The 14,168-nt window shown below is 30.9% G+C and overlaps 1 protein-coding gene across 1 annotated transcript; it reads left to right on the top strand.

Annotated features, from left to right (window-relative positions):
* Positions 1 to 2,508: 2,508 nt before the first annotated feature.
* LOC118042410 (MLO-like protein 1) lies at positions 2,509 to 9,995 on the top strand. Its single transcript, XM_035050068.2, is given in 14 exon segments — positions 2,509 to 2,833; positions 3,212 to 3,471; positions 4,620 to 4,736; positions 4,852 to 4,912; positions 5,198 to 5,307; positions 6,113 to 6,187; positions 6,296 to 6,384; positions 6,510 to 6,559; positions 7,376 to 7,416; positions 8,743 to 8,916; positions 8,918 to 8,953; positions 9,045 to 9,112; positions 9,207 to 9,267; positions 9,353 to 9,995. Coding segments are annotated over 14 exon segments (1,704 nt in total). The 5' UTR covers positions 2,509 to 2,652; the 3' UTR covers positions 9,734 to 9,995.
* Positions 9,996 to 14,168: the final 4,173 nt, after the last annotated feature.

Here is a 14,168-nt window from a genome sequence, read left to right on the forward strand (position 1 = left end):
TTAAAAAAATTAATTTAATTAATTGATTTAATATAAATATGAGATATTCACTTAATTATATTTTAGTTGGTTTGTTTTTTAAATTGCTACTCTAATAACTTGCATGACCTGTTTTTAGTATCAACCTTTATTAAGGTGATAAAACTCTTTCGATGAGCTTTTGTAATGGTGGAATTGTGTCAAAGTAAAGTGAAAATGAGTTTTCAACTTCCTATTCTTTAAATATATATATATATATATATATATATATATATGACATTCAACTTATTTTTTATCCTTAATTATTATTAAAAAAATATTTTATTCACTGTCTTTTTTTTATTATGTTATTAAACTAATCCATCTGATCGGATTTAGACAAGTAAATCACCATTATCTCAAATCTTTCTCACTTCTTTAAATATACTTATACCTTTATACAAGCAAAGGACATTTCAGCCAAATGTGAATAACTTTTAATTTATATAACCATCACTAGACGCTAGCTACTGATTTAACTAATATAATTACATCATTTATTTATTTTTTATGAATTGTTTGTCACCTTATGAATATCAATAATTTAAAGGAGGGGCCCACCCTTATCATAATTACTTTCAATAGCTATGTACAGTAAAATGACAACTCATCATCTTGCCATCCTACGGTGAAGGACTTGACAACTGCACACGGTAATTATTCATGTAAGAGCTCTCATGCGGTCTAGTCAACCACATGGGACCTCTCTGGCCCACCACCACGCCACCATTCTTAGGTGGTGTGATGCCAGGTTGGACATCACATCACCTTAGAATATTTGCCAGATCAGACAAGAAAAAATGCCAAAAAGCGAAAAAGGATTGCGTGTTCTTAATTTCTTATTATAGACCCCAGTACTTGTCACCAAGATTTTTGAATTTCACTTTAGCATGTGTTTGACGTTTTGATAGCCTTCGTTATTATTGCTTTAGAAATTAGATTTAAGAAAAAAAATTAATTGTAATTTTAAAAAATAGGTATAAAAATGATGTGTTTTTGTTAAAACTTATGCGAGATGAATTTTATATATAAAATTTAAAAAAAATAGATTTTTTAAAATAAAAAACAAGTTATTTTTTGTTTTACAAAACCAAGGTTTGAGATACAATTGTTTTTATGTTTTAAAAATGTTTTTTTTTTAAATTGAATTTTATTTTATTTTTTTAATTTGTTTTAAATTAATAATATTTTGTGCATTTAAATTATTTTGATGTGTTTAATGTCAAAATTAATTTTTTTTAAAATAAAAAAATATTATTTTAAAATATATTTGAGTGAAAAACACTTTAAAAAGCAATCGAAACCACACTTTTAGACATGTTCATATGATGTCCAGTACGAAAAGCAAAAGTTGCACTTGTTTGTTTTTACATTTCAAAAGCTTTTTTAAAAAAATTTGAAACTTTTATTTTTTTTATTTGCTTAAAATTAATATTTTTTATTTTTAAATTATTTCGATATGCTGACATTAAAATTTTTTTTAAAAAAATATTATTTTAATATATTTTTAAATAAAAAATATTTTAAAAAACAACCATAACTATCCTCTCAAACATCCTAATCAAATGATTTTCTCTTTGTGATTGGGCAAAAAACAAAAACCACCATAATATTAAACAATCTCTTGGAAAAAGAGAGAAGCAACCCAAAATTTAAATATTTATATTCTTATTACAAATAAAATTAAATTACTTCGTTATCATAAAGCATAAACAAATTATCAATCCTCTTAAATAATTTTTTTACTTTAACATTTAATAATAATATGTTCATTTTAGTACCAAAATTCAATATAATTTATTAATTTTTTTAAGGATAAGAATATTATTAGTTTGATAACAGTGTTTCATACTATTTCTAGATAAAAAAAAATCAAGTCATTTAAATTATTTTATTGTATTTTTTTAATACAGAAAATCCACTCTAAAACTATTTTATAAACATATTTATTTAAATTTATATTTATGTCTCTTTAATAAAATATATTTTTATCTTCAATATATTTATTTTTCTATCAAGGATAAAAAACCAAAATCTAATAAAAATGCATCTTTAAAATCATTTAGAAAAACTTAATTTCAATTAAGATATAATTTGATTTAAAAATACTTTCATATTAAAAAAAAAAAAAGATTTATACGCACCAACACTTATGACACAGTAGAGATCCTTAAAAGTTTTTTTCATTTAAAATTAATATTTATTTTTATTTTATTTTTTGATATTTTAATATTAAAAATAATTTTTAAAAAAATAAAAAATAACAATTTAATATATTTTTAAAATAAAACATACTTAAGAAAAACAACAACCTCAAACTTCCCAACATGAAAATTACTGTGTTCTAAATATCTTTCTCTCCAAAAGTCACACAACACAGACCACATGAGTAATGACAACTGTCTCCATCTCCATCTCCATCTCATCAGTGACTTAAATACAGAGATATATAAAAGTATCTACTTCGAACTGGTAAGATTTTTATTACTTCGTTAAATACAGAACTACACTATTTGAAACAGCTTCGTGCTCGTTATTTGTCTTTTAGCCTGCCTCCCCTGGTATTGAACAAAACTCCGATAGTGGTTATAGAGAGAGAGAGAGAGAGAGAGAGAGAGAGTGAGTGAGTGGGAGATGAGTGGTGGAAGTGAAGGAGAGACGCTTGAGTACACACCCACATGGGTGGTGGCGGCTTTGTGCACTGTCATAGTCGCCCTTTCTCTTGCTGTTGAAAGACTTCTTCATTATTGTGGGATTTTTCTCAGGAGGAAGAACCAGAAACCCCTCTATGAAGCCCTTCAAAAAGTTAAAGAAGGTCTCCTTTTCTCTATCCATGCATTCACATTTAGCTTTCGTGTCTCTACCCTTTTGCGTTGTTGCATCGTATTCGCTTAATTACATGGGAATGACCCTAAATTTCCCACCTTTTTCCCAAGTCCGAGTACAATACCAGGATTTTCTGGGGAATTGGAAACTGGGTCCTTTTCTGTTCTTTTTTCTTTTGATGATTAAAAGGATCTTGGTAAAATAATGGAAAAAAGAGACTCTTTGCATTTTACTGTCTGACAAACGAATCTGTCCATTTAATGCTGTCTTTCTGAGAGTTATGTGTTTATGCTTTGCATAGACAAACATCATTAACGGTTTACCTGTGTGTTTTGATTGAGTTTTTGTTTTTTTTTGTTGTTGACAGAGTTGATGCTTTTGGGTTTCATATCTCTATTGCTGACAGTTTCCCAGAACATCATAGCTAAAACATGTGTGCCAGAGAATGTGGTTAACGACTTGCTTCCCTGTCGCCTTAGTGAAAAGCAAAAAGAAAAAGGACATGAGTCCTATTCTACGACTACAACTAAACATTTTCAAAGCTTCTTTCCTGGTACCATTTCTGGCACTTTTAGGCGTCTTCTGGATGAAGCACCAGAAGCCAATCATGGTTATTGTGCCAGAAAGGTAACATTTATTTATTTCCTCAACTATTATTGTTGTTGTTGTTCTCTGTAAACGTTAACTGGAAGAGAGGTTTGAAGAGTAGAGAAGTTCTATTATTCTTAGAGATACATATGATGTATGCCATGTATGGTATTTAAATACAAGCTCTCCATTACTTCCTCCTATACATAAGCTATTCAAAAATCAAAAACATTATCACAATCGTATCAAAATATCAGTTACAACGTTTTCTGTTTTGACTGGATACTCTTGTTCCCTTGGCTGCCACTGTGTCAATAGAATCAGATTTAGTTTTATCTCCAATTTATTGATACACACTTGGGATTAATTTAGAACAGCAAGAGTTCTTCAATATCATTGTTTATTGAAAGGGAATTCTATGTTAGCGAGATTCATTATATTTGCAGTATGTTTGATGGTAGGAAAAAAAAAAGGAATATGATCAACCATTTACTGCTATATTCTTGAACTAATCTGCGTAGCTATAACCATGTGAATTTCAATTTTATATAGCATCGATTTTCATAAATTTTATAAAAAGAATTGGATTATAATCATTGTTTTTGTCCGTTCATTCTATTTATCATCATTCTTAAATGCTAGTGGTAAGAAAAAATGCCAATATTAACTGCTCTTGAGCTATACACCTGATTAAAGATGACATGAGTTTTTAGTGATGTCTATTTCATTTCTTAAAAATCAATTTTCAATAAGGTGTATTCCACGTTAAGATAATGATGGTAGAATTTGTTTATTTTTTCCATGCTTCCTGATTGACTTTCTTGTTTCAATTATATGTGTATAGTATGGTCTTATTGAACTCCTTATTCTGTAAACTTGTATAACAACTGGGACATACAAGGTAGATGCTGATAGTGCTGTGATATCACCCAGTACATATAGGTATAAATGCTGGCCAAATTAACAAAGTTCTAAGGTAAAAGGTGAAGCAAGAATGTAATGAGGGAAAAGAAGAACAGTTTTATAATTTCTTCTTTCAGATTGTGTTGTGGCACAGTGATATGGTCTGATCCTATGCATTTGATTTGCAATTCATGTTTTCTTGACACTCTAGGTTTCTGCATCTGTGCTGATAAATCACAATGATTTCCCCCTCATCATTTTTCTCTTTTATTCCCTTTCTTCAGGGCAAGGTACCGCTGTTATCTTTGGAAGCCATACACCATCTACATATCTTCATCTTTGTCCTGGCCATTGTCCATGTAACTTTCTGTGTTCTCACCATTCTTTTTGGAGGTGCAAGGGTGAGAGAACCTAATACTTTTCTTCAGTTTTTGTTTAAATTTTAAGGCGGTCAGGGTACTTAATTTTTCTTTCTCAATGTTTATGATTCATTTGTGATCAATTGCCATGATCTAGATTCGTCAATGGAAACACTGGGAGAATGAAATTGCAAAAGATCGCTATGATACAGAGCAAGGTAAAGATATGTGGCAAATGTTTTTGCACCTTTGTCTTTGATTTGCGTTATAATTAGCTGCTGCATCTATCATTAATTTTTCTGGATACCTTGAAAACATTGTTGCTCACAAACTTTTAGTTGTCACTGGAATTAGAGCTCGGGCTGATCAAACAATGCCTTATTCCAGATTAACTTCGTGTGGATGAGGGGAAAAAACTGGCTGACACAATCAGTTTCCCTTGCCCAATTTCTTGGAAAACCATTTTTAGCAGTTAGTTTTCCTCATTGCTTCTAATATGAGAGCTTTGATCTTGCAGTTTTGAAAAAAAAAGTTCACCCATGTCGAACAACATACTTTTATCAAGGAGCATTTTTTGGGAATTGGTAAAAATTCAGCTCTGCTAGTATGGCTGGTAAGCCCCCCACCCCCCTGTATTTTATCCTGCTTTCTTCAGCAATGAGTGTCTTTCAATGGGACCTGTGGACATTTAAGAGGCATCACATCATATGGTTTAAGAACCTCTTTGCCTTGGCTTGGAGTTTGGAGTGGATTGACATGTTTAATAATATTCAGAAAGTTATGCCAAACTGGGTTCTAATTATGGAAAGCATTTCAAAACAAGATATATATTCTCTATGGGGTAAGTCATCTGGGTAATAATTCTACCCTTACTTTATAGAGGTAGCCCAAATCCAAATCGGTATACTCATAAGGAAATCCCATAATAAACATAGACAATCCTACTCCAGATGAGAATATTCTCTAAAAAAGGAAATTCAAAAAATGAGTTGGAACTTGAAATGAATCCTAAAACAGATTTGGACTCAGGGTAGTCTAATTTGTGCGGGTTGGGGAGTTGGCTTCTTTAAGCCATCAAATAAAGTTGCCTGGTCAGACAATTCATTTTGCAGGTCATTTGGCTACATGATTCTGGTGCAATCATCATCTGCAGATCTTATCATTTTCATATCCTCCCAAAGAAAAATGTAGCTCTTCCCTACTTTGACATTTAACCAAAAATCTAATCATCATTCTTCTTTTCATTATCTTGATATCAAAAACAAAATAAAGCACGTTCCTCATGAGGAAATAATTTTAATGTTAACTACTAAAAATGATTTGAGGAGAACAACTATCAGTATCTTTTTAGCAACTCAAGGAACCATGTCCTGATCTCGATTTTTTTTGTTTCATCTCATTTTTGTTTGTCTCTTCAGCATTCCTTTTTCAAGCAATTCTATACGTGTGTGACCAAGTCAGATTACATAACTTTACGGCTAGGATTTATCATGGTAAAGTATTTCATGCAAGGTCAGATTTGTCTTACAATCATTAGCTTGTATCTTCATATGTTGCATTTAATTACTTGTTTCTCTGTGTATTTGTTGGTTATTCTGCAGACACATACCAAAGGAAACCCAAAGTTTAATTTTCACAGATACATGGTGCGTTCCCTCGAAGATGACTTTAAGACAGTTGTTGGTATAAGGCAAGTGATGTCCAAGAATACCTTTTTAAGGCTAGCCATTCATGTTGATTGTTTTGCTTGTTCTTAGTCTAATTACATTTCTTATATTTATTTGCTCATTTATTCACTCAATTCCATGGCTGCAGTTGGTATCTTTGGGTTTTTGTGGTCATCTTCTTATTGCTGAATATCAGTGGTATGCTCTTCCTCCATTGATTAATTTGTAGACCATATTACTTGATATTTGTGCCAGTTGTCAAGTGTTGTTGCATCTCTCCTGTTTTAATTTTAAACTTGCGTTCTCACTACAGAAAATCAATCTAGGTTCTTCCAAGCAAAATTTAATCATACCTTTTTGGTGTTCATGTTTTTGTTTTTTTCTTTTGAATTGTTAAACTACCAGCCAACATATTCTGTACTCATTTTGTTAAATTTCTTCGATCGATCCTCATTATTATTTCCCTGAGAATATACTATAAGTCTGTTCCACAATTTCTTATTCTGGATCACTGATTTATATGAACCTACTACCCATTGGATTGAATTAATAGTCATATACTTTGTTTTTTGAAATTGGACTATGGCGATTTGTCCCCTTTTTTTTTGTTCTCCTGCTTGATGTGGATCATCTATCGCTATTTCTCCTGGCAATAGCTTGTAAGGTGGTGGTAGTCATCAATATATAAAATATTTAACTTAGAAGGTTGGTTCAACAAGGCAAGTTTATAAATGTACTATGTAGTCATGATGTCTCTTTTACCCTGTAAGGGTCAAAGAAGTTAATTTATTGAAGACAAGGCTTCTAAATTCCCAAAGTTACTGTTTTTGGAGGAATACCAGAGTTTTGTAGCATGAATCCTGCAATTCTAGACTGCATTCCTAAGGCCATATATAGATTTCCTAACACAAAGGAAAAATTGAAATCTGATAACTGTTGCATATGGTTTTTGCTGTCTCTGCTCATTTTGGGATATATCTGTTAGATGTGATTTTTCTCTTTTTTCTCATGCAGGTTGGCACACATATTTCTGGATAGCATTCATTCCTTTAATTGTGAGTAGACTTGTACTCTTTAATTATATTTCTACCAATTTACATGTGCCTTCTTTCTTTGTCCTCTCCTAAGAATTTTTGTGGTGTTTTAATGTACTTTATTGTTTCAGCTACCTCAAAAAAGATCACACTAATTCATGAAACTCTTAAATCAGAAAATGTTGTGATGTTCTGGAGGGAGATTGATTAGAGGAAAAATGCAGAAACATGCTTAGAAAATATTCTCTCTCTTCTTGCAGTGAACATGCAATGCCCTAGTTCTTCCAAACTTTCTTACATACAAAGTCATGAACATGCTTGAGTCTATATACAAGAATTATAATTCCTGAATCCAAGTCATTAATGTTATAGTTTTTGTTTTAGAGAGTTACATTGACAATAGTTTTTGAAACATGACCTGCTTCTGCCTACCCCAATTTTCTAAAAGGTTGACATTATTTGGACGAGTGTCCAGTTTGTTGAGTTCCAATTGGAGTGTGGTTTTTTGTTAATGCTTCCTGCCTATGTCTTCTACCATAAATTCAGTCACTCACATGAAACAGCAGCATTTTTCTAGTTTGATCATCATTGGTTTCCATCTTGAATGCAATCCTTAAGAGATGTGGTATTGTTACAAAAGAAGATAAACTAACTTAGATGTCTTGTGATTACTTCTAAACTACAAGTTATTGCTTTAATGGAACATGGAGGACATAGTATTGTGGTTGAATCAGGGACAGCATCTTTTTTTACTATCAGATTTTTTTTGTGACAAGTTGTTACCTTTCTTATTGACAATTAACTAAGACTCGTTTGGATCTTTAGATAGCACAGTGGTTGATGCATGGAGTTTCCTCAAAGTGGAAACCGTTGATCATACCCTTTAACATTTAGAGATGTAGATGAATCCACAAACAATTTTAGATCTCCATGAGCACCAAACCCCTGGCTACTCCTTGGTGTCAGATTAATATTGTGAGTTAACCCAAATGAAACTTCAAATGACTATCATCCACATAGAAATAGTCATCATAGTGATATGGTTAATTTTTAATGTAATGTATATGAACTATTTCTTGCATTTATGCACCCTTGCACTTCTGTATTTTCTTGTAATCAGTTTTTCATATGAATGTATAGCATGTTTATGCAAACTTGGCTTGCAATGAGAAACATTTTGGATTCATAGGAGACTTGAACTCAAGTCTTGTAAGTTGATCACCTGTTGATTGAGCTAGCTCATTGGCTTTCTATAAGAAACTGCAATTACCTTGGTGTGGGTTTTTTTCCACTTTCCTACGTCTTGTTACTCCTATTCCAAGATTCATGTAATCAATTGTTTTTCAGCTTCTTCTCGCTGTTGGCACTAAGCTGGAGCATGTAATTACCCAGTTGGCATACGAGGTTGCTGAGAAACATGTAGCAATAGAAGGGGAACTAGTAGTTAAACCATCAGATAATCACTTTTGGTTCCACAGGCCTGGCTTTGTCCACTTATTGATCCATTTCATCCTCTTCCAAAAATGCTTTTGAAATTGCATTTTTCTTTTGGATCTGGGTAAGCTGATCTTTTGTGGTGTGTTTTCATCATGGATTCATTGAGATGGACTTGATAATATCAATAACAATATGTTACTATCCATCCACAGGTTCAATATGGCTTTGATTCCTGCATAATGGGACAAATCAAATATATTGTTCCACGGCTAATTATAGGGTAGAAACTGCTGACCTTTTCTCCTCTGAAATCCTGTACTACTTTGGTTGAATAACTCTCCCTGCTAATCAATAAACACCATTGTTCAATTCAGGGTATTTATTCAGGTACTCTGTAGCTACAGCACTCTTCCCCTTTATGCCCTTGTCTCGCAGGTGGGTAACGATGTGTTTAAATGTAACTGTGCCATTGCTTGTGAAACTTTTCAGCTTGACTTTCTTTTTTTTTTTCCCTGAAAAGATGGGAAGTACTTTCAAGAAATCAATATTCGAGGAGCATGTGCAAGTAGGCCTTGTTGGTTGGGCTCAAAAGGTGAAGAAAAAGAGAGGGCAAAAAGGTTCAACGGAAGGATCTAGCGAAGCAAGTTCCCATGCTTCTGCTGGGGGGCTTCAGCTGGAGAGGCTGAAACGGTTAAAAGAAGCCAATGAAGGTTCCACTCAATCCAGTTCTCATGAAGGTTCTACTTTGGGAAATAATGCTTCTGCTCCTCCTTTTCAGCTGGAGAGACTGAAAGGGTTAAAAGAAGCCAATGAAGGCTCCGCTCAATCCAGTTCTCATGAAGGTTCTACTTTGGGAAATAATGCTTCTGCTCCTCCTTTTCCTCGGGAGGCTGAGCCTTGAGTTGCTTCTGGTAGGAACTGTATAGCTCACAACTAGGATGGCTGCAGTTGTATTATGGGCAAGCCTTCCAGCATCATAAATATTTTTGTTTATTTTCTTTCCAATACTTAGTAGCAATTATGTACGAAGGCATATTGATACTGAATTGCATGTCATCGTGAGCATCTTATAGCTTTGTATTCAGCTATTCAGCTAGCATGTCTGTATTTTCAAATGAGTGTTATGTAAGATCCATTACCATATAAACAACTATTATTTTTCAGTTTCCTTTTTGCATTCCCATGAATCTGATTCGAGTGCATCATGTATCTTTACAATTTCATGTGGAACTTTGGTTTGCTTGGTAGGTCAATTGCAGGGTTACAGTACCACATAACAAAGTCCAGTTCCAGCTGCAGATGAAATGGTCTCAGTTTTTGGCTTCAAATCGGTAATAGCTTGTCTTCTCCGATGGAACATGGGCAAATATCAGTTTAGATGGCATTATTGCAGACGTTCTTTCACCATTTGTACTTTTGTATACTACAGACTCATGAAACTTGGTGCCTCAACCTTCCAACTCTTTAAATAACGAGATAAGAAAACGGTCAGAATTTTCCTCTTCCAGAACTTCTCTGCTGAACAAATCTTTCCATTCCAAAACATTTACGGTACCTCTTCAATTATTAGGACTAGGGTTGTTCATTAAATTATCAAACAGGGGTTTGGTTTGCTTTTGTTCCTTAAAAGACATCATGGTTTAATTTATGATCTAAATTGTATTACATCACATGTTTGATTTAAATTTACAGTTTCACGTGTTCTTAAGTACGTACTAGAAATTCAACGACAAGTGGAGAGACAGATTCAAAGGAACGATGAGCAGTTTCTGGGGCAAAATCTCCTGCAAAAGAAAAGCCTTTGCCTTTGCTTTTTATATCCAACTGCATGTCAACTTTCACCTGGTTTCAAAAGAAAATTTTTTTTATCCTATTTCAATTATGTGTTTCAGCCAAATTTCCAACAAAACAGGTTTAGAACGTTTAAAAATGCGGCTGTATCTGTGAATTTAAAAAAATTATTTTTTTTTATATTTTTAATTATTTTAATACGCTGGTCTCAAAAATAATTTTTAAAAAATAAAAAATATATAATTTTTATATATTTTGGTATGAAAAATAGTTTAAAAAAAATCATAATTATATTTCCAAATATACTTTTAATTTGTGCTCGGAAAAAAAGCAACAAATTTCCTATATCTTAATTTGTACATTACAATCTTTAATTTCCTTCAAATTTCCTATTTCAATTAGCTTTTCCCCTCTCTCAGTTGACAATGCAGAAAGAAAGAGAGAAATTAACAGAGAAGAGAGAATGCATGGGAACCGTGACAAGAGGGGAAAAAAAAAATTCATCAGCCATAACTCATCAACAATCAAGAGATATTATGAATGAATCGCACCGTTGGATTTGAGATGACGAAATATAAGATCCCACGGTAACCATTTTTGGCTAAGAAAAAAGTCTCCACCAGTCAAAGTTACTGGTTACTATTCATACATAACAGTAAATTTTACAATTTCTAATTTAGTCCCTAAAATATATAATTGTTTTAAAATTGGGTATTGAACTTTGATTTATCATTTGATTTGATTAATTTTCAATCAAAATTGGTCCGAAATTTCCAAATTTGACAATTATATTTTATTTTCACCGTAGAAAAATATCTATATTAATTTATTGTGATAATCTAATATTAGTTAAATGGTACTAGTTTGTGTGAAATTGCAAGCAACAATGCATTATTTTTGCTAATATATATATATATAACTCTTATCAAGTCATCACAAATCAAATTCAAGGAAAGGATAGAAAATTGTTTTATTATTTTATAAGAATATTTCAAATAGAAGATTGTATTCAATCATGTATTTTAATTCAAATTTTATACACATTTGCTTGCTTAATTTTCAAGTGCTCAAATTTGTGTCCGCATGAGGTTTGGTAAATTTGGTTCTAAAAATCTTTTTTTGCATAAAAATACCTAATAATATTCTACAAACTTCAATAATCCCATTTTCAACTTCAAGTATCTTTAAACCGGTTTAAAACTCAAAATAAACTCGAGTCAAAATATTTTTTTTGGATTTATATATATACTCTTTCAAAACATGAATTAAAGGCCTAAACCACTTTCATCAAATTCTCATCTTCAATATAAACCAATCAAAACCAAAATTAGCTTTTTGTAGTAAGGATGGGGCTAGCCAAAATATTTATCTATCCCCTTCTTTTCCAACAATTTTTTTCTTTTCTATTTAAAGTCTTAAGGACTAAAAACATAAGATAAATAAAGTTTTTATGACAAAAATGTACGAAACTAAAATTATAAAAAACTAAGGATGGAAAAAACACTTCAAGGACCATATTGTAGGTTTTGGAACTTAATTGAAATTGCAATGTGTAGATGTACAATAACGTGAACAAGAAAAGCCTTCATGTAGGAAAAGTCTTCCCATTTTAGCTTTAGTTTTAACTAGACATGGCTTGTCCTATGTCGTGTGGTGGTAATATTATTTTTTTAATACAAAAATGATGTGTATGTGGTGCAAGCGTGATTTAAAATGAGAAGAATCCAAGACTCACATAGATTATACTGGGTTAAATAAGTTTTTTTTTTTTTTTTTAATTAGATAATAAAAAAATTAAAAATAATAGTAAATAAACCAAAAAAAATTTTAAAAAATCACAATAACTTAAGAAAAAAATTATTTTTAAAAAGAGAAAAAAAATGTAGTTCATTTTCCAGCCAATTAAAAATGAAAGAATAAAATTGGGTAAAAAAAGAACCAAAAAAAGTAGTTCGAATCAACCCGAGTTAGCATAACAAACATATAACCTGGATAATAAAAGGCGAGTAAAGTCAGGTTAACTCGTAGTCCAAGTCATGATATCAGGATAACCCAAAAGAAAATAAATTGAAAAAAACCATAAAACTCATTAAAAAAAAATAAGGTTGAATAATGAAATAAAAAAAGAAACTAAGTTAAAAAACAAAACAATATCATTCTGCATTAACTTTTTTAAACTTGTAATCTTAGATCTTTAGACTGGAAGCACCATGCATGAAAAAACCGCGAAGCTAATCTCAAACCAATTAAATATTGAAGGACAAAATCAAAAAAAAATTCAATTATACAAAGGGATTCAAAATAAAAAAAAAATAGAAATTAAAAAAAAATAAGGATCAAAATTGTAATAAAAAAATAAATTAAAAGAAAAATTACTTTAACAAAAGGACAAAAATATCAAAAGAATGAAAACTAAATTGGAAAGAAAATAATATATCATAAATTTGGATTGAAGAATGAAATTGAAAACAAATAGAAATTGTATAAAATGCTAAAAAATTAAAAATCAAAAGAATAAGAACTAAATTGGAGAAAAAAAAATATATCATAAATAAGGATTGAATGATGAAATTGAAAATAAATAAAAATTTTACAAAAAAACATAAAAAAAATAGAAATAAAAAAAAATAATAACCGAAATTGAACTATCAATAACTAAGAAAACAATAATGAAATTTTGAATTCTTAGCGTGATTTTTTAGGGAAAAGAGAAAAAAAACCCCACAATGGAATCGTTTGGGAACGCGGTTGAAACCGCGTTCCCACAAAATTTTAATTTTTTTTTTTGCTAAAATTTAATACGGTTTGTATGTTTTGGATAGTTTTGATGTGCTGATGTCAAAAAATAATTTTTTAAAAAATGAAAAAACATCATTGACATGCATTTCGGCACAAAAAGTTATTTGAAAAGCAACCGCTACCACACTGCCAAACATACTCAATGACTATTTGTTGTACCTCCACTACTACGTAGCCACCCCATTTGGAGAAAGATATCACAATGATTTCAATGGCATGATAAAATCATATTTTTGGCTACTAAGAAACAGCATATGCTATGCAAAAAGTCATAGGCACTTTCCACACGCTAGAGCGTGCAATGCACGTGCTAATCACATTTTCATTTTATTATGAGATTGTTATAATTCTATAAAAACAAATCAAAACAAATTATAAAAATCTAAATTCTCAATCAACCTAATGTTAAAGGATGAAGTTGGAAAATGTGTTCTTGAAAAAGGATAAAAAAAACCCGAGTTAACCTGAATAAACCTATCAAACTTGTAAACTAGGTCAAAAGACTAAGATAAACATATAAAAAGTAAATCAAAACAAATTATAAAATTTATTTTTAATTAATTCAATATTAAAAGATGAAATTTAAAAAAACTTAATTAAAATAGGACAAAAAAAAGGAAAGACTCTCATCAACTCAGATTCACTCGCCAAACTTGTAACCTAGATAATGAAACTATGATAATTTTATAGAAAATAATTAAAAATAAATTGTGAAGTTTAATTATTAATCAAGCTAATGTTAAATG

The sequence above is a fragment of the Populus alba genome, chromosome 13 (assembly GCF_005239225.2).
Source record: "Populus alba chromosome 13, ASM523922v2, whole genome shotgun sequence".
Classification (NCBI taxonomy): Eukaryota; Viridiplantae; Streptophyta; class Magnoliopsida; order Malpighiales; family Salicaceae; genus Populus; species Populus alba.